Below are 22,668 nucleotides of genomic sequence, written 5' to 3' on the forward strand. Positions count from 1 at the left end.
TTAATTGGTCTAGTAATGCATCAGTACTTCCTTGCCTGTCTCATTGTTGCTGATTGGTGTTGATTATGATAAGTAATTTTCCTGGTGAGGAATACATGGTCAGGGAAAGTGAAAGTCGAGCTGTCATTTTTGTCGAGCCCACTGGAGGTTTGGAGAGACTAAGGGATCGCCTGCGGCGTCTGTCCGTAACGCTACAAAAACTTGAATAACTCTCTACTGAGGATTTCAATTTCAATGCTACATGGAGGGAAGAGTGGTTATACAAAGTTACACATTATACGAAACATGAAGGGCACCTCAAGGTCAAAGGTCGCAGGCAGAGGTCAATGAACTTTAGGGCCCAATGTTAAGTTTTTAGGGCGCGTTTAGTTTATGGCTCGTAACTTTTGATGTATCTGTCTGTTTGTGACCAAACTTAGATGGTAGATGTCCCTTGGGAAGTTGAAGGTTACCACAAGGTCAAAGGTCACAGACAGGGGTCAACGAACTTTTAGGGCCCAATGTTAAGTTTTTATGGCGTGTTTTGATTATGGCTCATAACTTTTGATCCCTTTGTCTATTTGTGACCAAACTTGGACGGTAGATGTCCCTTGGGGAGGTAAAGGTCATCACAAGGTCAAAGGTCACATACAGGGGTCAACAAATTTTTAGGGCCCATTAAGTTTTTATGGCACGTTTCGATTATGGCTCAGAACTTTTGATCCCTTTGTCTGTTTGTGACCAAACTTGGATGGTAAATGTCCCTTGGGGAGTTGAAGGTTACCACAAGGTCAAAGGTCATAGGCGGGTCAATAAACTTCTGGGAATTAGAAAAATACTAATTTCTTGTACGCGAATGGGCGAGACACAATTTGGCACTTGCCTTGTTTTTTCAGTGCAGATAATGGACTGTCATTGAAAATGTCTTTTTTTTTTCTATTGAAGGTCGACAATCCTACATGTATTTGATTCTTTCTGAAGGGGATATTTCCCTAAACTCATATGTGGATTCAAAGAATACAGGAGGATCACTGTACAACCAGAAATATTCACATGTATGAAACTTTTTAAATTTTGCAAGGAACCAAAATTTGTGAAAGTAAATGCATGCAAAAGTTTTTGTCTGCACAATGCATGGAAAGCCAGGAGTATTTCTTGAAAGTTTCATTGCCGCAAAAAGGCCATTTCACACTGCATATGTTTCTGGTTTTACAGTAGTGAAATATGCGGAAGCAGTTTTAGGAATATAAAACTATACATTGAAAAGTTTTGCTCAATGCCTTGTGTTGACCTCTATAAATGCAATTCATTTGTAATGTTGATATGGTACAATGATGGTATGAAAATGAAATCTCACAAGTTTTTTTTTTTTTTTTTTTAAATGAACTTCATTTCCTCAACAAAGTTTTTTTCCATACCTTGTAGGAGAGCTAAGTCATGTGCTCTTTTGGCAACCAAGAAAGTTTGTGTGTGTGTGTGTGTGTGTGTGTGTGTGTGTGTTATGTGTTTTTCTTTATGCAAAATTGTATTTTTGTAACAATGTTTGGGGGGAGCACAATATGGTTTCCCCCAGATATGGGGGAACATGCAATTAACCCAAACTTTAGAAATTCTTGACTTTTGAGTAGCATATCTGATTTTCTTCAAACTTTCATTGCGCTCATTCTTCTTTCTACATGCAGCAAAAAGAAAGAAGAAAGTAAACTTTTTTAGTTCATATTTTTCATGGAAGATTATGATGAAAATCAACATGAAATATACCATATTAAGGCTGATTAAGTGGCTATCAAACTAGTGGGTCAATGTAAAGGGAAACTTTACGTGCGAGTGAACACTTTCTTTTTATTCTCCAAAACACTCTAAGTAAAAATTGCAAAAATGACATGTTGTCTTTCATTAGGAAATACCCCTTAAGACAGCAATGATAACAAATGACCGGTTTAACACAATGAAAGACATAAATGAAATAGCAAATATAAGTTTTCGATCTCTTTATTTCTGTATAATCTCAAACAAAAGCAAAATTGGAAACTATAGGGGAAAAATAAGAATTTTCTGTGAACTCAAATGTCAAATGACATAGGGAGTAAGGGAATAAAGATGATTTAATACACAGAATATATTTATTTCATTCTTTTAATTTAGTAATTTAATTCAAGATGCAAATTCAAGAGTCAAATATTATTTACAATTTTTGATATGAGAAATCAATTCAAATTCCTACCATTTTTGTTTTTATTGTTTTTTCTCTCATTTTTTTAAAATCTGGATTTGACAGAAGATTCTTCATTTTCCTCCATTCTCTTTTTAGCCTTGATTGAGCTTTTAGGCTTCAAAGATTAACTTCATAGCTTTATTTTTTGCAACTTAATTCATATCTTTTATTGCATTAAATTTGTCTTTTTTTTTCTCTTATTGTTACATGGAAAAGCGCTTATGAAGAGCACGCATGAATTACAGCTTGCTAATTCTGGCAATTTTAACCTTTGTGCCTTTGAAAAGAAAAATGAAGGTGTTCACTCATGCGTGAAGTTTACCTTTTCATTGACCTACCAGGTTGATAGCCAATTTAATTACTTTTCATATGGTATATAATACTTTAACTTTTAGACAAATATTTTATGAGAAATATAAACTTCAATAAGTGTTCACTTTCTTTTTTTGCGAGTGTACATTCAGTGTAGTGCTCATATAGTTTCAAGTTTGATGGAACTTCTCCTTTCATCCAGAAACAAAGTATTGTTGTTTAAACCTTTCTTCAAGGGAAACCTGTCAAACTAATCATCTTCAGTTTGGGAGATGTGGCAAGGTATACATGTATACATGTATGTCAGGTGTTTTGATTAAAAAAAAAAAAAATGTATTTATTAAAGTTTAGGGCTAATAGTATTTCTATAGGTATTGGGGTGGGGGTAGGTAGAGTTTGACTATTCCTGGTGCCTACATATTAAAAACCCCTCTTCCCCCCCCCCCCCCCCCCCCCCCTTTCCGATGTATTGACGTCCATGCACCCATTCTTACAGGGAACTATAACAGCTCTTTGAATTCTGGTTGTTGTTTTTTTTCTGTGGACATGCAGGGAGACTGTTGGATCTGTATGGAGCTCATGGATACCTCACTAGACAAATTCTATCGCTTTGTCACGGAAGTTCAAAACAGTCGGATACCTGAACACATCTTAGGAAAAATTGCCTTTGCGGTAAGTGAAGCACCATCCATTTGCTGATGCTGGAATCTAGGGTATTTACTTCTAGAAAGCATGTGTTGCAGTGAAACCGCCATTGCCTTGTATTGTCAGTACTATGTAAACTTTTTCATCAACAGGGGAATGATATGCATTTTATGGTTAATACATGAAAATGTTATATGAGCATGAAGTTTTGAACAAGAATGATGCCATTCAAATTCAAGTCAGTCCTTGTAGGTTCCAGCGAGTCTTTTTTCTTTCTTTTTTTAAATTCTGATGGGGCACTAAACTGCAGTCATACAAGCACTTTCCATGAAGACCAGGTATGCAGAACTACTGTTTTGGTCCTCAGTGTGTCTACTGTGGTGTTCAGATACTATGTATTTCAAATTTTAAATCTGACAAGACCTATGAGAGCAAGTGTATCATCTTTCTTTATTTAACCAAGAAAGTCCACTCTGTTTGTGATATGTTTTGTGATTAAAGGGTACAAAAAATAGAATTCTGTCCTGATGGATGTGGACACAGCTGAATGACATCATTGCTGATTTATCAAAACTTCATCTCATATTCTGTCAAAAATGAAAATGTTTTTGTTTGTTTTTTTAATTTTTGTAGTCATTACAAATAGGGTTTTTTGTGAAGCATATCCATCATACTGTTTATCTTGAATGCAGAGACATCTTTCCCATTCTTTCTACATCTCCGTCTAGGAACAAATGGAGATGTGGTCCAAACTACTACATATGTTTGTCAGATATTGAAACTGTTTTCATCCCGCTCATTGTGAAGTCATTGCGATTTTCCATGTTTGTTTTTTTGTCTACAGACAGTAAAAGCTCTCAATTACCTCAAAGAAACACTAAAGATTATCCACAGAGGTAAGACTAAAGCTCTGGTGAGATTGCTTGTCCTAACTCGTGAAAGGGTGGAGGGAACAATTTTGAGAAGGATTAGTTTGAGTATTGGCAGACAGGATGCATCCTCTGCCATTTGCATTACAATATCATGGTGTTTAAAATGTGCCTTTGAAAGGGTAAGTGCAGGAGAAAAAAAAGAAAGAATGAAAACGAAAAAAGTGCAAACAAGCATTCATAACTATCCTTTTAGTTATTGTATGTATTGATTTTTTACGTGAATCTCCCTGACTTTGGCAGTAAGAAGTTCCCATGCTGCTCCTTCCTTTTTCTTCCTTTTTTTTTTTTTTTTTTTTTTGGTTCTTTTTTTATAATGCAGTTGGAATATCTTTTAGTAGGTGTGATCTCTGGCCTGGGAATTCTGATTTGTCATAGAAGTTGGTAAGGTAAAAGTGTGTTTGTTACAAGACGAGTTGACAAACTGCAGCATTTAGACTAGTGACATTAGGAAAGAAAAACATGCTTGCTACAGATACACTACATGTGTAGTATTCCTCCTGTTCCATTCTATCATCTATACCATAACACTTTGAAGTGAATAAATAATAATAGTAATATGAACACTTGTAATGCGCGGGTATCCATCATGAATAGATGCTCATGGCGCAAGAAAGAGAGGCAGAGAGGAAAAACCAGTGAAAAGGAGGTATGAGAAAAGGAATAAAGGAAATGTTTACAAAAAAGCTTGTCTAAATAACCAGGTTTTAAGTGAGCTCTTAAACTCACATAGAGAGGACAGATTACGAATGTTTTGTGGGAGTCTATTCCATGGGAATGGGCCAGCATACAGAAATGATCGATCACCTCAAGAATTATGAGTTTGTGGTATGGCAAGTAGAGATGAGTTTGAAGACCTAAGGTGCCTAGAAGGATTGTAAGGGGTAATCGCACTACAGTTGTAGTGAGGAGCAGTTCCATGTAATGAATGAAAAACAAATAGCAGCAACTTGAACATGATTCGATAACGAATGGGCAGCCAGTGTAGAGAGATAAGTAAGGGTGTTACATGTTTTCTTGTAGATGACAATAAAACTAAACGGGCAGCATTATTTTGAAGCTTTTGAAGGCGGTCTAGTTGTGATTTTGATGTGTTATACAGTAGACCATTACAGAAATCCAAACGAGAAGTAATAAGTGCATGCACTTTTTTAGCAGTCCTAGGGCTCATAATTGTTTGCTTAAAGTGATCTTTATGTATTCAAACTAAGCATCTCAGATCAGAGAAGACCTCTAAATTTTGATGACAATGCTACATACGTTTAAAGGAATTGCAAGAAACCTTTCTAGATGTTTAAAATCGTCAATGATGTATTTTTACTGTTCTGAGCAAAATGATCTCTGTATGTCTTTCGCTTCTTTACTTACCCCCACATATTAGATGTAAAGCCCTCAAATATATTACTGGATGGAAAGGGCAACATAAAGCTATGTGACTTTGGGATCAGTGGTCAGCTGGTGGACTCAATAGCAAGGACAATGGATGCAGGATGCAAACCATACATGGCAGTAAGTATTCACTTGTCACTCAGTGTGGTGTTCTCAAGTCTTACCTTGATTCTAAGACTCTGGCCAGGGCAGGAGGAGCACTGTTTTTGTTGTTGTTGTTGTTGTTGTTTTTGGTTTTTTGTTGTTTGTTGTTTTTTGTTGTTTTTTTGTTCTACATAGGCAGAGACACATGTCATGAAGAATAGGGCAATTATTCGTTTGTGTAATTCATATTAAATAGCCAGAGCACATTTTACCCTTCCCTTGTTTAGTCTTGTCACAGATTGGAGACTCTGTCCTTGAGGTCATCAGTAATACATTAAAAAAAAGAAAAAAATGAGGTGGTGACATTATGCCATATGAATCATTATGTGCATAGAAATTGTTTGGAGAACACTGACCTCTACCAATGCAACCTATTTTCGGCCATTCTGTTAAAAATATTCAAATTTTAAAAGTTTCCGTGTCCACATTGCTGGATGAGAAGACTACAACAGTTCCTGATGTCACTGCAGAACAACAATATAAAGAAAATAATTAGAGAATTCAGCACATTTTCATTTTTCTAGCATAACGAAAGAGCGCTTAACTTATCTCTTTTAGAGAGCAGGGGATATTCCCCTTAGTATTTCGTCGCTGGGGCGATAAGACCTCGTATCTACAAAACGTCAAATGTTCAGGAGAGCCAAAAAACATGGCGGCCAAAGCACTGTGGCAAATGGGATAGCCTTTCCTTTGACATGCCGTGGTGGCTTCATTTTTGGAGTAAGACAGTTGGGATTTGGACAGGACATCACTTAACCCATTATTTGACCATTAATCCAAAAAACATATTTTTACCAAAATTGCAGATACAAGGTCTTATCACCCCAGCGACGATTTGGCAGTAAGAAGTTGAGGAAATGTGCACTTAAAAATGAAATTTTATGGGAATCTCTTGATATTTTTTTAAAATATTATATATAGTTGTCCTACAGTGACATCTCAAACTGTATTAGTTTCCTCATTCAGCAATGGCTGCACCAAAACTTTAAAAGATTTATAACTTTTGAATGACTTAACCAATTTTGTCTAAACTTCATTGGTGTGTTATACTATTATTACTGCATTCATTCAATCCATATATGAATTTGGGTATCAGTCAATCACATTTCACTCAACATACTCTGCATCAATTTCCAGTGCCACTCCAGTAAGATGAGATGACTGACTTCTGCTGTAACATTGAATACACTAGTGTTTGTGTGCATTCAGTCTGTGCTAGTGCACACAGAAATGTAACATGGCTTTTCAATGTGTGATGTGATGTAATGAACTTACATAATGTGCTGGTATCAATCATGATTAGAAGGCAGCCATGTGTGGAATACAGCACTGACCTCAGCTTCCCTGATGACTTGTATGTCAGATTTTTTCCCCCTAAAATTGATTGTTTGCTACTGTGCCATTGGATTGGTTGTTGCCATGTTATGAAAAGAAAAACTGCCATTCAACTGATGGTGTAAGCAAACCAGTATCTTGCATGTATCTATGGAAGAATGACAAGAAGTGAAGACAAATTTGTATAATTTTAGATATTATATGTGAGCATGCTGTTCTGTCATGTACATCCATAAGTAGTCATGTGCATTTGAGTGCTCAAATGCTCCCAAAGTGTACCGTACTGTATCATACAGAGCCAAAAAGTGGAACACTTCCCATTTGTGCTCCAAAAGCGTAATGCAATGTCCTGTACCATGCCAGAGAGCGTTTGAATGCAAAGTGTACAAAAGTGTACTGAATCAGAATTTGGCACGAGAAGAATGCGCATAACATGCACAACGTCATAATGCAATGAGTTGGTTATCTTTGTTTGGGACACCTGTATGTATCGTAAGTGTGCAAGGTGCATGACCCTGTTGCTAGAAAACTTGTGACCCCTCTGAGTCAAGTCCAGAAAAAACTCATGAGATACGTTTTCTCCACAGTGTGCTTGAATGCTCCTTATCCAATCTGGCAAGGTATGGTATGGTATGCTTCGGTTTGATATGGTTTGATTCAATTTTAAAGGAGACCTCCGGATGATTTTCAGATTTTTTCATTTGAACAATTATAAATTAGTTATACTAAGGATAGAGTTTCAGAATTTGTGATAATTGCGATGAAGAATAAGAGTATTGTCAAAATTTAGAACAAATTGCAATAAACAAGGATGATGACATGGCAGAGTCACCATAAGAATGCATGAGTTGGGGCTCAAGGAAGCAGAACAAAAGAAGAAGGCATGCATAGATTATACACATGTGAACTCTCAAGCAAGCGGTATTGTAATGGATTACACTGCTACATTTCTGAAATATGTGAACCTCCTATGTCATCATCCTTGTTCAGTGTAATTTGTTGAGGTTTTTTCAAAGTATTGTTTCTCTGCTCAAGAACCACAATAAATTCCACAAATCTATACATGGAGTTGTCAATTTATGTACAACATGATGTGAAATTATGAAAATCGTCTGGAATGTCCCTTTAAGCTTGAACATGGCCTACAATATCAACTACTTCCTTCAGATCAAGTCTTGCTTATCATTTCCATGTGAGCTGCTTTACAACCAGAAATTTCTGTTTAATGTTTGCAGCCTGAGAGGATAGACCCTTTCCAGTCAAGACCAGGCTATGACATCAGGTCCGATGTCTGGAGCCTTGGAATCACCATGGTAAGCATACCAACAGGCTCCATCAGACTTGCTTCATCAGTACACTGTTATACCTAAAACTGCTTTTCTAATGTAGGTACATATTCATTTAAATGACTGATATGTACAAAACAAGAAACAATGATCAGTGTGACAGAAGTGTCATGATAGCCTGATTTCGTACTAAATTCGACACGTCAAGTACTACTCCAGTGATCTGTTTTGCACTTTAAATTCAGTCAATGATACCTCCATGGATATTCTGTGGATGTGCATAATGCAGACATGACTGGAACCAGGAACAGTGTGCGTAAAATAAGTGGCTGTAATAGTATGCTATAGAATTAGAATGTGATGGTATGAGTATCATTGAATATTTCATCTTTGGTTTTCAGGCAGACCTAAATTTGTATAATACTTGTGATTTGTGGCATTTGACATAGGAACTTTCATATTATGGCACTGCCCAAGTTCATGTGCTATTAGGTCAATGGTCATCAAAGGACACATGATAAAATTTGCCTACAAGATTCTCCTGTTTTTCTTTTGTCCATAATTTTCTAATGCAATCATCAATCACCAATGAAAGGGAAATTTACCCCTTAAGGATACATTACATGAATCCAGAGACTGACACAAAATAGAACACATCAGTGACGCTTGAGTATCATCAGATTATCTACTCCAAAGGTTTGGATTTTTTAAGTTTTTGATAATTCCATGTGCCATCATTGAATTAAGCCAAATTGTTGTTAATTTTAACATATATCCCAAATGTAGGGTATAAGTGATACAGTTACATGCTTGTGAATTTTGTGTAAATGGATAATGGTTACTTAGACATGTTTAGGTCTTTGCAATTTTTGGCATGCAGAAGTTTGAATTAGGCCAAGTTATCATTAATTTAAGCATGTACTAATATCTAGGGTATCGGCAAAACAGTTAAAGGGACTGTACAGTACTGGTTGAGGTAATGAGAAACCTCTTATGAAATATGAAAGAGCATGTAATTTTAAGAAGGATTCAACATTGATTTGATGAAAATTGGTTTTGCAATGGCTGAGATATCCAAAAAAAGTGATAATAATAAAAGGCGACATGCCACAACTTTATTAGCATCTCTTTGTTTCACCTTGTTTTTAGATATCTCAGCCATTTCAAAACCGATTTTCATCAAATAAACAATTGATACCTTTTAGAATTGCATGCTCTTTGACATCTCATAGGGTGTTTCTGAATATCTCGCAAAATGTTGAAAGCTAAATCCTCACCTCGACCAGACTGTACACACCCTTTAATCTTGAAGATATACAAGAAAAACATAATAGTTTCATTTTTGCCTCCTACATTGTTCTCTCCTAGTACTTACATTAGGATGTATCAGAAACATACTTTGTACCTGTCGTTATGTCTCTTCATTTCTCCCCCAGTATGAAGTGGCCACAGGGGAGTTTCCGTACCCAAAGTGGAACAGTGTCTTTGAGCAGCTCTCTCAGGTGGTGAAGGGTGACCCACCCCGGCTCAAGAGCAATGGCAGACTTACATTCTCAGAAGATTTTGTCCACTTTGTGAACAAGTGGTAAGAGACGGCCAAGTCCATCTTGATCCTCTAGTATAACATCAAGAAAGCAAGAAGAAAAACCCAAAACATGATATTTCTTGCATTCACATGAATTAACAAATTGTAGCTTTGGAGAATAAGTAGGTGTATGATGGCCTTCGTGCATTGTAAAGGTTGTGTGTATCCCTTTTGCTAATGTTATAAAATTTTGCATGAAGAATACCGGTAGCGTCTTCCAACAGGATGTGTGAAATCTTACACTGATACACATCAGAGTTTAAAAGAAAAAGAAAAACTAACCACATGACACTCAGGAATATGCTCTCCTTTTCTACTGAGAATAACTAATATTTGTTTGTTTGTTTGTTTGGGGGGGGGGGGGGGGTTTCAATAAGATTCACTGGAAGTCTCTAGTATATCTGGTGGGGGGGGGGCTCCCAGGCCCCCCCTCCAGATCTCGGCCGTCGATGGCGCGATTGCGACGAAATTTGGCACACACATTGCCTATGATGTAGTCTAAAGTACCATGAAGTTGATTTTTTTCTAGATTATCATTTTTGCTAAATTACGCTAATTTATGCTTAATGATGCATGAAATCAGACAATTTGGTATAAATCACTAAATAAAGCTCAAAACAGGCACATTTTTTGTGTAAATATTCTCTTTAGTGCCCTTAGCAAATGTAGGAGAAAAAAATTTGAAAAAAATTCTTAAGTATTTTATTGTTTTTTGAATTTCTTATGTATTTCTTTGTTTTTTTTACTTTATGTTTTTCATTGTTTTTTCGATGAAATTTGTCCGCAACATTGTTCCGAACAAGAAAATATGTTATGAATTGATTTTAATCAATAAAACCCCCAAATAATCATGCTTTTATGAAAGCTCCCTGTAAACACAGTTTGCATTGAAATTGTACACAAATTCACGTTTTTGAGCAATTTTTGGTGTGACATGCATGTACATATTTATGCGCAACTTCGGAACCGCGGGCCCGGGCATCGCAAATTTGGTGTCAAAAGATGCGGGAGACTCGAAAGAAAAAAGTCATGAAACGTTGCGGCGATAGCTTTTCACGATAGCGATACATCGCGCGAAACGTTGGCCTAGTTAGGGTTAAGTTTTGTTTGGCCTGCATAGTGGAGGCAAGACATAGGCATCATTTTTCCGTCTGCGTTGGTGTTGTCAACAATTTGGTGTAATCTCTCTGACTTTCCGCTGCTTTGAACTAGACCACCAAAATCACACCACAGGTACATAACCTAAAGATGCCGTTCAAGTTCGAATATTGGTGAAGGCTCACAAGGTCAAAGGTCAAACTGTTAATGAACTTTCCCTGATAAGCACTGTACTCACGCTATTGTGGTGTACTCTCAATAAATTTCCACAGATTTGAGCTATGACCACCAAATTCACAACACAGATATATAACCTAAAGATGCCAGTCAAATTTGAATGAAGGTGAATTCTGACAAGGTCAAATGTCAAACTACCCGTGGTTTAAGCGCCATATATTGTGTGTGCTCAGTAACTTTCCACAACTTTGAGCTGTGACCACAAAACTCACACCACACATACATTAGCTAAAGATGACAGTCATGTTCGAATATTGATGAAGTCAGACAAGGTTAAAGGTCAATGAAAAAAACTGTAATCATGGGATACATGACTCGGTGTTTGCCTGGTTTTGTCTGAACAGTTCACCCTGCAAGGATTCACGTTGAATCTGGTTATGACAAAACAATTCTTGCTGATGCATGACACATGTTTTGTGTGTCTGTGTGCTTGTGTGTGTATGCATGGTGTGTGATACAATATTATGCCAATCGCAAGCTTTCATCCTGTCTTTGTTTTTTTTTTTTCCAGTCTGACCAAGGATGAGAAATACAGACCAAAGTACCGAAATCTAATGGTGAGTTTACATTTTTACATTCTTTTGATTGTAAACTTTTTGTGAAAAAAGTTAAAATACTTTCAAGTTTGTATTGTAGTGCCTCTGTTTCCTTTTCATTGCATAAGCCATTATCTCTTCACAGAAGTTAACACTTAAGTTGACATTTTAGATTTTGAGTAATAGTTCTGTTTTACCAGTACACATCCATATGTGATGTTATGGCATAAAATATTGGCATGACTAACTGATCAAGGTTAGAGTGCTTTTTTTTTCCTTTTTAACAATATCATTTGTGACCTAAGCTGTTGTTTACATTTATTGATTGATAGGATCCCGACCATTACTTCTGCGATGCAGACTAAATATCTTATTCCATTCTATTTTGCTTTCATTCTCTGCAGGAATACCAATTCATCAAGGATTATGAAAATGCAAACATCGACGTTGCAACATATGTTGGTGAAGTTATGCTGGAAATGAATGGACACAGTTGAGAAAGATTCTCTGATCTGCCGTTAATCAGACTCTCATTCTCTTGTCTCACTGGAACCAAAAACCAAATGAGAACCAGAGAATTTGTGATGATATCAAAGAAGAGTGAAAGTCAACAGGTCTGGAATGGATCTGGCCTTCGAACAGTAGAATTCCCCGCCTGTGATTTTGTTACATCCATTTTCTTTCTTCATTTCTTCATATTTTCTTGCAATACAGTAATACTGGCCTTTGAATGGCTGATTCTTCACTTACAGATAATGTACCTGATAATGCTGTTGTGTTTTTTGTTTAATGAGGGTTGAGTGTGAAGTCTGACAGAGATTTGCCTCCGCTATGTACAGAATGCTTACCAGCGGGGGTGGATGCACAGTAATTCTCCTATGCGCAAAGCTCACATGTGTCGTTGGAGAATCCATATGAAATATTTTGATCTGTAAAAATCCTTCTTAATGGAGTCAATCATGTCTGGACAAGATTTTTATCTGCAAAACAACTTATTTGTGCACATTCTCAAAAATTAAGATTCTTAGCTTCTGATATTCAGAAAGAGCAAAGATTTACGACAGACATGTGGTCTTTTCTTTTCTTATCCTGTCAGTCAGTTTTAGAGATTGTAGATGCACTGATTATCTGTCCTGTTCAGTTGGTTTGATCTACCCTCTGTATGTGACAGTTTAATAATGAGCTTTACTACACAAACTGTGTATATACCGAGCTGAGTTGATGTAATGCTGCACATGATGGAACAGGACTTTGGCACAGTCTGCTGTTTGCCAACTTGGAGAGATAAATGTCTAGGGTGCCTCTCCACTTTATGCACCCCCCCCCCCCCCCCATACCAGACATACATACATGTATGTGTGGGTAATTTATGACATTTTTGTAACACATCTTGTGTGATACAGTTAGTATTAGTCAGCCATCATGTATGATATTTGTGGTCTTCGTACTTGATAAATTGCATGTGAACACCGAAACACCTATTAACAAAGCTACTGTTTGTCTGAGCTGATGTTTAGTAAAAAATTGTTTTGTTGCAGATTTGTTGGCAAACTTTGACTACAATCTATTTCACTGAAAGAATGATTTTTCAGAGAGATCTTCCATTTAGTGTACACAATGAAGTCAAGTATTTTTGATCATTTTGCTGCAAACATGTGTAGTCAAAGTAGGAGGGCCAACCAAAGCTCTACAGTTCGCGACTGAGGGCATTGAAATCATAATGCACCAAGGATTTAAAAAGGTTTGAAGTGGTGTTATTCTCCTTTTCACTTTTGAAATTGTCAGTACAAAGTTTAGGTATAAGTATGCAAATATTGATGTATGTATGTATGCACTTACATATAAATGTATAATTTAAGCATACATGCGCATACTTACATAAACATTAATTGCAGATAGGTGTGGAATTCTGTGGTATCAATAATGTAAAGTATCCCCTGTGATTTCATGTGATACTGATGCCATTACATTGACTTGCCAAATAATGCTGTAAGTGAACTCAAAGCCTGGAACCCTGACTTGATAGTAACCAGATTTTGAATTGCTGAAAGTGTGAAGGGAGGGATAGGGTTAAATGTAACCTGTGTGTGAATTTTGACAATTTGGATTTGTTTTCTGTTGCAGTGAATATGGTCCCTCTTCCGCTGTTCCAAAAATATTGAGGGAATCTTTTAAGACAGCAAGTACTCTTTATGTCATTAACCACAAGGTGTTAGTATTAGTGTTCTTATTGTAATTTGTGCCACTGGTGTAACAGCACTGTTTGATGTTGTCACTTTGCCCCTCTCTGCAGGCTTTTATATACAGTCAAACCTGTCTATAGTGGCCACCCAAGGGAAATGAAAAAAGTAGCTGTTATAGACAGGGGGCCGCTATAGACAGGTTTGACTATATTATCATTTTATACCTTAACAGCCTTGCAGATGGCTATGCAGCTCAAGCACCTGCCTCTTGAAATCCTGTACCTTTTATTCATTCTTACATTAGGGTATGAGTTGACCATTGATGATGTCTCTTTTGAAGCCTGTGATGCTGCCAACTCTTGGTTTATAAACGATATCAACAAACATGCAGGCAAAATGTTACAAAAACAGTACTATGTTTCCACAGCCACATCATCCTACAGGATATGGCAAGTGAAGAATTCTCAGATAATACCATAGAATTTTCACCCTGCAACTTTGTGATATAATGTGAAGTTTGAAATCAAGTGATGGAGGATTACCCCTGCATTTAGTGAATAAGTAATTGGACATGTTGTAATTCTTTACTCCCAAATTGTGGAACTTGCATGTATTATTTGTTTCCGCATATCTTTTCTTAAAATCGGTTTAAGTAAACTGTGTTTTTCAAGTATGAAGTATGATGGGGCAATGATTTGATTAGATTTTGGGTGAAATCGGCTAAAGGTCAAAGGTCAAAGGTCAAGGTCAAATCATGAAATTGCATCCGTTTACGCGATAACTCAAGACTGGATGGAGCAAATATCACCAAACTTTGGTGGAGGATGATGTATGATAAGACAATTACTTGATTAGTTTTTCAGTGAAATCGGACAGAGGTCAAAGGTCAAAGATCAAGGTCAAATCCTAAAATTTATCTTTTTACGTGATAACTCAAAACTGGATGAAGCAGCTTTCACCAAACTTGGTCCAAGGATGATGTACGTATGATGGGACAATTAGTTGAGTAGATTGTAGTGACATTGGCAAGAGGTCAAAGGTCAAAAGGTCAAGGTCAAATGCTAAAAATGTTGCTATTTCCCCATATCTATGCAATGCCCGCAGTTATTTTCTTGAAACTTAGTGTAGACATGTACTACTGCATTAAGATTCGCCAGAGAGAGTTTCATGTCATAAGGTCAAAGGTCAAAAGGTCACAGGTTAGTTGAAAATGTTGCAATATCACTTTTCTCGCGAGTGGTTCAATGTATCTTCATGGAACTTGGTACATATGCATGTACTGACTGGCAGGGATTATCTAGGGAGTTTAGGGGTCATGGGTCAAAAGTCAGGGGGTCAAAGGTCAAGGTCAACTCCTCAAAATGTTACTATTTCCCTCATATACTAGATTATGCAATGATTGCATTATTAGTTTTAAAATTCAATATATGTACATGTATTACTCAATGGAGATTCTCTTGGAAATTTCCAGCCAGAAGGTCAAAGGTCAAAGGTTAAGGGTCAAAGGTCAGGTTTAAATTTAAAAAAAATATTTTGTACTGTAATTACACTCTTTCTTCATACCTTTGAAATTATACTCAATGCATAAACTTATAATAAGGTCGGTCAGAAGTCAAGTAAAAATGTTCAATTCCCCAAATATGTGTACCTGCACTCTTTAATAGACAATTATAGCAAACCCAGATCATGGAAAGTGAACATTCAAGATACTTTGACAAACCTGTCATTTCGATATTTTGCCAGTTATGTGAAACTGTCATCACACATTGTGAAGACATTGTACTATACACCTATTGGGAGAATCATGCATTATGGCGGAGGCATCAGTCGCCATAGCGACATTTCTAGTTTTTTTATGCCTCTGCCACAAAGTGTCGCTGGAGGCATTATCTTTTTTTATTATTTTTTTACATTGAGTTCACAAAAATCTTACTTTCACTCAAGTTGGAATAATTCATAAATATTTTCATTCAAGGAGTGTTAAATGCTTTGACATTGGATCATATATTTTGCTAGTGAAGGTTGCCTAGTAGATTCCAAAAGAAATCATGTTTACCTGACTGACAAATGTTTGTTTGTACACAACAATCCCCACCACAGAAGCTGTGTGTAGCCTGTTGTGTTAAATGAAGAAGAAAAAAGGGCTTATGTTTATCAGTATAGGCTGATCATTTGCAAAATAATGGATGTGTCTTTTTGCAAATCAATGCCCCTTTTAATTTGTTGAAATTCCTGTATGAAAGGGTTTTGCCTTCTTGTGCTTTTGCAATCATGGAGGCATATGCTTAGCCCTCACTTTATTAGGAGCATTTTGACCAAAAAGAACGAATGGAAGTTTCTAGTGCTGTGTAGCAAGGGTAAGAGAGTATGCTTGATTGTGGTAATCACACCTTCTCTCTGTTACGTTTGAGCATCTGACCTTTGCCTCTTAACATCAAGCATTTACTATTGAGCAAGTATTTATTAAATTTTTTTTCAGTTCATATGAACACAGAACAAAAGTACATACAATGCACATGTGTTAGAGTATGTGTCCACCTGGCACTGGAAAAAGAATGAGTGGCTGCAATCCTGTCTAGAAGCATCATTGGATATAAGGCAACTGACCCATTTCATATGAAAGGCATTTCCCTGCAGGTAGGCTGTAAGTATATTGTAATTGAAATGTAGGGATGAAGGAAATGGCATAGTTTTCCTCCATGTCCTATGTTAAGACATGACAAGACCCATAGATAGGGGCGAATGACACCTACTGTATAAGCTGTTATTTTCGCGAGTGAATAATTTTCGCAAATTTTGCAAAGCACAGTTGGATCGCGAATTAAACAACACGCGAAAATGTCTCCATGCGCTTTGTTAATAGTGCATTAAGGTAAGCGTCGGGGTCAAATCGCGAAAACAACATCTCATGAAATGTCTATGACCTTGTCATTCGCGAAAATATTTGTACACGAAAATAACAGTGTACCTGTATACAGTATTCAGTTTTCTACCTTTTGATTTGCAAGAATTGTCTCATGACATTTGAATAAACTCAAGACCTATGGTTGGTTTTCCTGAGAAAAGGGGGGAAATGGATAATGTGTGAGTAAATAAAAGTTGAAGATTTGTTAATTGTTATCCAGGGTCCATGTTGAATCCTCTTAAGATCAACTGTCACATGTGGCATAATGTAAGCTGTGGTCCATGGCAATAGGTACTTCATGTGGTTTGATGAGCCTGAAAAAGTGCTGTTCCTTGTTTAGGGGTATATTGATATGCAGCCATGTGGTGTTTGATTTGGCTGGACCAGTTCCTAGGTGTAGTGTGTGCCTATTATTTGAAATCACTAGTCAAGTGGCATGAAATATCTATGACTTTGGTGGAGGTGGGAGGGGGGGGGGATGGAAGGAGGGGGTTGCTACTTGGTAGAAGGGCATTAATTGTGATGGGTTGGTTGATCATGGAAGTGAATATGATGTTTGATGTTCTATATTCGTAATCTTTCAGACTAGGAATAAGATATACTGTAAGTTTCATAGTATTGCTATTACCATTTGAATGCTCTGTTGCAAGGGCATAGTCAAGAACATAGTGAGCATAACAGGAGGGTTTGAATATGGGTGGTATAATAACATCTTATGATCACTGTCTTTATGTTTTTAGACTCTTTTGTGCACACATGCAATGAATGAATGATATCATGCAGTTTACAATTCATTTCATATGTCGTATATGTAAATGTGTATATCATGAGATGGGGTGGTATAATATTTCATTATCTGTCCTATTCTTCTCAAACTATTCCTGGCTATGCCCTTGCTCTATGTACAGTCATCTCAAAGACAGAATATTGAAATACTAGAAAGAAGAGAACTCTATCTTTATAAATCTCACACATCGAAACAGTATTCTTTAGGGGTTTCTCATTCCCTATTCACAAAAGTGGTTTAAAGTCAGTTTAGGGTCAGTGCACATGTGTTGTGAGTGTGCATTGTAATTTGAATATTGAAGAGGATGTAATTATTGACTGACTTTGAAATTTAGTAGTTTACTTAGGAAGAGGACAGAGTAGAGGTGTCAGTTTAAGTGTGTCTGTTGTTTGTGCAAGTGAAGATGGCTAGATTTGACCTGAATAGTACAAAAGCTTGGAGTTTAAACCACTCTTGAGAATATGAGACTAAATGTGAAATATATTTGGATCATGTATAGTGTTTGAATTGAATTGAAACAAAAAATAAGTGAGCTGAGATGTCTCATTTCTTTGTGTCTGAAAAACAAGAAGATAATAGAGAGATGTATGTATTTATATTTGAAATATGTTTAAAGATTGTATTTGTCTCGTCCAATGAATTTAAAAAGCATCTTTGATCAAAGATTTAAAAGACAAAAAAATACAGTGAACTTTGTTGTATATGTTTATTATTACATGAAAAGTTATGCGTGTATTAAATCTTTCTGTTATTGAACAAAAGGGAGTAACTTGACTCTTTGTCATCCTGTGCTATTCACCATTTTGATTCTATAAAAAGGTAGGAAGATTTAAAGGGATCACATAGTTCTGGTTAAGACCTAATTTCATGTTTCTACCATTTTTTGGTGAATTAACGAGAAACCTATAATGAAATAACATGTAATTCGGAGAGGAATTCACCGTTTATTTGATGAAAATTGGTTTGGAAATGGCTGACATATCTAAAAGGGAGCATTCCTAATAAAAGGTGGGACCCACCTTTTAGTACGATCGCTTTGTATACTTTGTTTTTGGATGTCTCAGCCATTCCACAACCATTTTTCATCAAATAAACTTTGAATTCCTCTTAGAATTGTATACTCTGTATTATTTCATAAGTGGTTTCATGGTATCTTGCAAAAAAAAAAAAGTTAAAAGCTCAATCCTCATCTCCACCAATACTCTACTATCCCTTTAACATACAGTCCCTGGTAAGTGTTACGACCAAAATCACTCCGAGAATGATCGCACAAAAGAAACAATCAACTGATGTTCAGGCGGTTTATTAACAATGATATTGTAGGTACAGACTCGTAATTGGTTTCACATCAGTACAATAATGATCAATAGAAACAAATATAAGTCAGTAATGGAATCACTTACGTACGCATTACACGCAATATCCCTGGAAATGTCCAAATACGATGCTCGATGCACAAACGAATGATCCACGATGCACCGATGAATGATTCCTCTGACGTAACTCCAGAGGCACAGGTTACGATAGTCCACGGTATAGATCCGGGGTAAAATCCACGATATACGTCCACGGCGAAACGTGCAGAGTCCAAATGTTGTGACGACCACATCCAGTTGATGCGTTGAATGATGATTCACTTAATATTGTCCACCTAGGAATCCAGCCCGTCACAGCTTTGCCGTAGCAATGTCCGTTGACATTAAAATATGGAGTCCAATGAAGGCACATTAATTCTCTGCAGGCAAAATGTCTCCCAGGCCTTATCTCCACAAACATAACAGGTCAGCAGGTAACACAGGACTGACTATAACAAGTCGCTTCAGAGCCAGAAGTGACGTAACTCTCAGAGCAGAGGTGTTGGGTACTCTGCCTACTGCAGAATTTCTCTGGCTTATATACTATCCATTCAACCCCTTCTAGCACATTCTATAACTCTCTCCAACCTACTAGCCAGTCCAAGTTCCAGGAAACCTGGATGACTCACTGCCTAACTATGTACAAAACATCATTACCAAGAATAACTACCAATCACATTGGGCTACAGGGACAGTGCCTCACTCAGCCAAATATGTTAGCACTTCCCAGAACATTCTGGAATGGGTGAAATCAATCTAAATTGAGTGAGCTATAATGTATTTCCTGTTACATGCATATACTGTATAGCTACATTGTATACCACCTAGAAAATTCTCCACTTATCTGGTCAGCCTGTATGTACTATATCTATACCACATAGAATGTTCTCCATTAATCTGGTCCACCTGTGTACATACACATTAAAACAACCATGCATACACTACATCATACATAAATGTACATAACTACTAGTGTGTGCATTTGTGACATAAGACTGTATAATTAAACTGGTGAGAAAACTGCTTGCCATTCTGCAATGCCATTATTAAATGTCTGAGTGGCTTGGGGTAAACCTGCGATATATTGATGTTCAATCTCTTGGTGGTTTGATCCCATACACTCAGAACTAATGTGTGGTTGAGCCTAATGAGTTCGACATTCTCTTGTATAGGGCACAGAAGTGTTGTGTCTTTGGGTTGTGTGTGTGTGTACATTGGGTGTGTGTGTGTGTACATTCACTCTCTATTTCATCACAGATATTCTTTCTTTTTTTCAGTTGTGGGTATCTCCGTATTCTAGAACTTCATTCAGATGGGCACACCTTGTATTTAGATGGGCATATTACTGCTCACTAGTTTGTGTGTGTGTGGGGGGGGGGGGGGGGGCACAGAACAAAGCTGATTCTTGGGTTTAAGGTCAGATTGTGTTGTTCATTGATACAATGTATAAGGACAATTTCTCAATAATGAAGTGTATGTTTCTGATATAATTTCATAAAGCTTAGCAAGTGGGTGTAGCATGACAGCATGATTACCTGATGGTAAGAAAAAAAAAGTGAATGTCAGAGATGAGAGGTTGAGGTAAACGAAAAAAAAAATAAGTCCATATAATATTATGTACATTTGATTGTATTGATGTTGACGTTGAGACATGATTGTGGGCTTGCTCGTCCTTCAATATTGACGTCATGAGGAAATGCGCACTTGACTAACCATGAACAAACACCGTGCATGACCTTGATCGCTGAAAAAAAAAAATCATTTTGGGAGGGATTATGATAAACATAGTTACGAATGAGGTCCACGTTTTGGGAATTTAGGCTATCTTTAGGGTGCTCAGCGCAGGCCGCTACATGAATTATTCGCACAAATTTAGGCATAAATGTTGGTGGTTCATTATGTTTATTTTTCTCCTCAAAATGTTAATTTCCCGTTGCAACATTTGCATACAAAGGATTATGCCGTATGTGTATACCAGTACTAGCGCGCATCTCTAGACACAAAATGTAAGAAATAATCAACAAGGTATGACGTGTAGACTTTTAAGATTACAACATTAAATATTGATGCTTATTAGTAATGATTAAATCCGTTTTCTGTTTTATTTCCTTGAAGGAGATCTCTGTTATCAGTTCATTTATACCAATTACAGGAAAGTGCACAGTTCATGAAATTATTCATACTCCTTCAGATTTGTTTGCGTGTGCGATATCTACTCTTGTTCATGTACTCTTCACCACCATGGCGCTTGCAGGAGGAGGAGGAGGCCCGTCGTACAGGTTCTTGGTGCTTACGATGTGTGTATTATTGTGACTGTTGTCACAATACGCCTGAAATTTCAACCTACTGCAGTCACTCACTCTAGACTGACTTGAAGATGCTGTTTTGAAGATGTACGAAAATCAAGGATCGTACTAGTTGAACAAGATAGTCATTTGTTGTTTTTCTTCTTTTTAATGATATTTTGTAATACATGATAAGATTTTCATGCGAAGAACATATAAATTCGTTTATTTCGGCCATATCTAAAAAAACACACACAAAAGAAAATTAGAAGAAAAAAATGCAGGCTAGTTTATCAAAATTCTGGCAAGAATTTTACCCAAACTCTTCGCGATTAGGAAGGCAAGCTGGAGGCAAGCTGCTCAACAAGCTCGTCATTTTTGCTTAAAATTCACACTTTTGCGATCACAAATATGCGCTGATGTGATACTCTTGCCTTTTGGATGCTTGGAGAATCTTATGTGGTGAGAACTTTATACTTTTATTGAGATTTTTGCACACTCTTGCCAACTTCTACTTAGTAATCTGACTGCACATTTTGGATTGTGGACAAGCAGCAGTCCCATACACTCATCTTCATGTGGTCTAACTGGATTGTTCAGCTATAAGACCTGTGTTGCCTTATCTTGCCCCACTCTTCCCATTGAAATTGCCTCTACTTGCTCCGCTGATTCTATTGAAGTTGCCTCACTGGACTGTGTATTGTTCTTGCCATCTGGGTTTACTTCTTCACGACACAATGGCTGGTACCCGGACAACAAAGAACCTCATTAAGGAGATCCTCCAGGATGATGAGGTGCTGAAGGTCATGAAAGAAGCTGTGATGCAAGCACTTGACTCCAAATTCCAGGAGCTCTTCACTAGACTCGAGGAACAGGCTGGGCAGATACTTGATCTTCAGCATAAAGTAGACTCTTCAGAGCGAGATCTTGCCACACTCAAAGCTAATGCTGAAAAGGATCGCCACCTGATTGCAAAACTGCAATCTGACCTGAACAACCAGGAGCAGTACTCCCGCAGAAACTGTCTGCGCATTTTTGGTGTCCCGGAAGCTGACAAGGAAAATACAGATGACGTTGTCTGTCGGATCGCCAACCAGAACCTCGGAGTGGAGCTACGACGAGACGACATTGATCGCAGTCACCGCGTTCAACGACGATCTCCACCACCAGTCGGATCATCCAAGCCGAGTGCGATAATTGTGAAGATGACATCATACCGACTTCGCCAACGCCTGCTCACGAACAGAAAGAAACTCAAAGGCACCGGCCTGAGCATCTGTGAAGACTTGACCGACCCCAATCGATCTCTCCTCCATGATGCCTTTCTTGCCAGTAGAACACAGAACAGCAAAGTTGTCTCCGCTTGGTCACAAGATGGTAGAATCATCGTCGCAGTGAGGACATCAGACGGGAAGACAATGCGGAGACAAGTTCACAGCAAAGCCGATCTGACCAGGTTGTAG

General features: G+C 37.3%; 2 protein-coding genes across 2 annotated transcripts in view; both read left to right on the forward strand.

Moving 5' to 3' along the window:
* LOC139742799 (dual specificity mitogen-activated protein kinase kinase 4-like) overlaps positions 1-13,008 on the forward strand; it is a 50,037-nt gene extending 37,029 nt beyond the window's left edge. Inside the window, exons 6-12 of the mRNA XM_071653314.1 lie at positions 3,059-3,178; positions 3,996-4,047; positions 5,462-5,589; positions 8,184-8,261; positions 9,671-9,819; positions 11,666-11,711; positions 12,095-13,008. Coding sequence (XP_071509415.1) covers positions 3,059-3,178; positions 3,996-4,047; positions 5,462-5,589; positions 8,184-8,261; positions 9,671-9,819; positions 11,666-11,711; positions 12,095-12,187 — 666 coding nt within the window. The 3' untranslated portion in view covers positions 12,188-13,008. The remainder of the gene's footprint in view (positions 1-3,058; positions 3,179-3,995; positions 4,048-5,461; positions 5,590-8,183; positions 8,262-9,670; positions 9,820-11,665; positions 11,712-12,094) is intronic.
* An 8,928-nt stretch (positions 13,009-21,936) lies between these two features.
* LOC139742806 (uncharacterized) lies at positions 21,937-22,668 on the forward strand. The gene has a single exon (XM_071653319.1). It carries the CDS (start codon positions 21,943-21,945, stop codon positions 22,666-22,668), a length of 726 nt encoding a protein of 241 aa, XP_071509420.1. The 5' UTR covers positions 21,937-21,942.

Source organism: Diadema antillarum, unplaced genomic scaffold, assembly GCF_040938485.1.
Source record: "Diadema antillarum isolate AM-2024a unplaced genomic scaffold, OU_Dant_1.0 seq00001021_RagTag, whole genome shotgun sequence".
In the NCBI taxonomy this organism is placed as follows: domain Eukaryota; kingdom Metazoa; phylum Echinodermata; class Echinoidea; order Diadematoida; family Diadematidae; genus Diadema; species Diadema antillarum.

Coding starts and splice junctions, on each gene's coding strand:
- LOC139742806 (XM_071653319.1), top strand. CDS start 21,943: ATGGCTGGTACCCGGACAACAAAGAACCTCATTAAGGAGATCCTCCAG.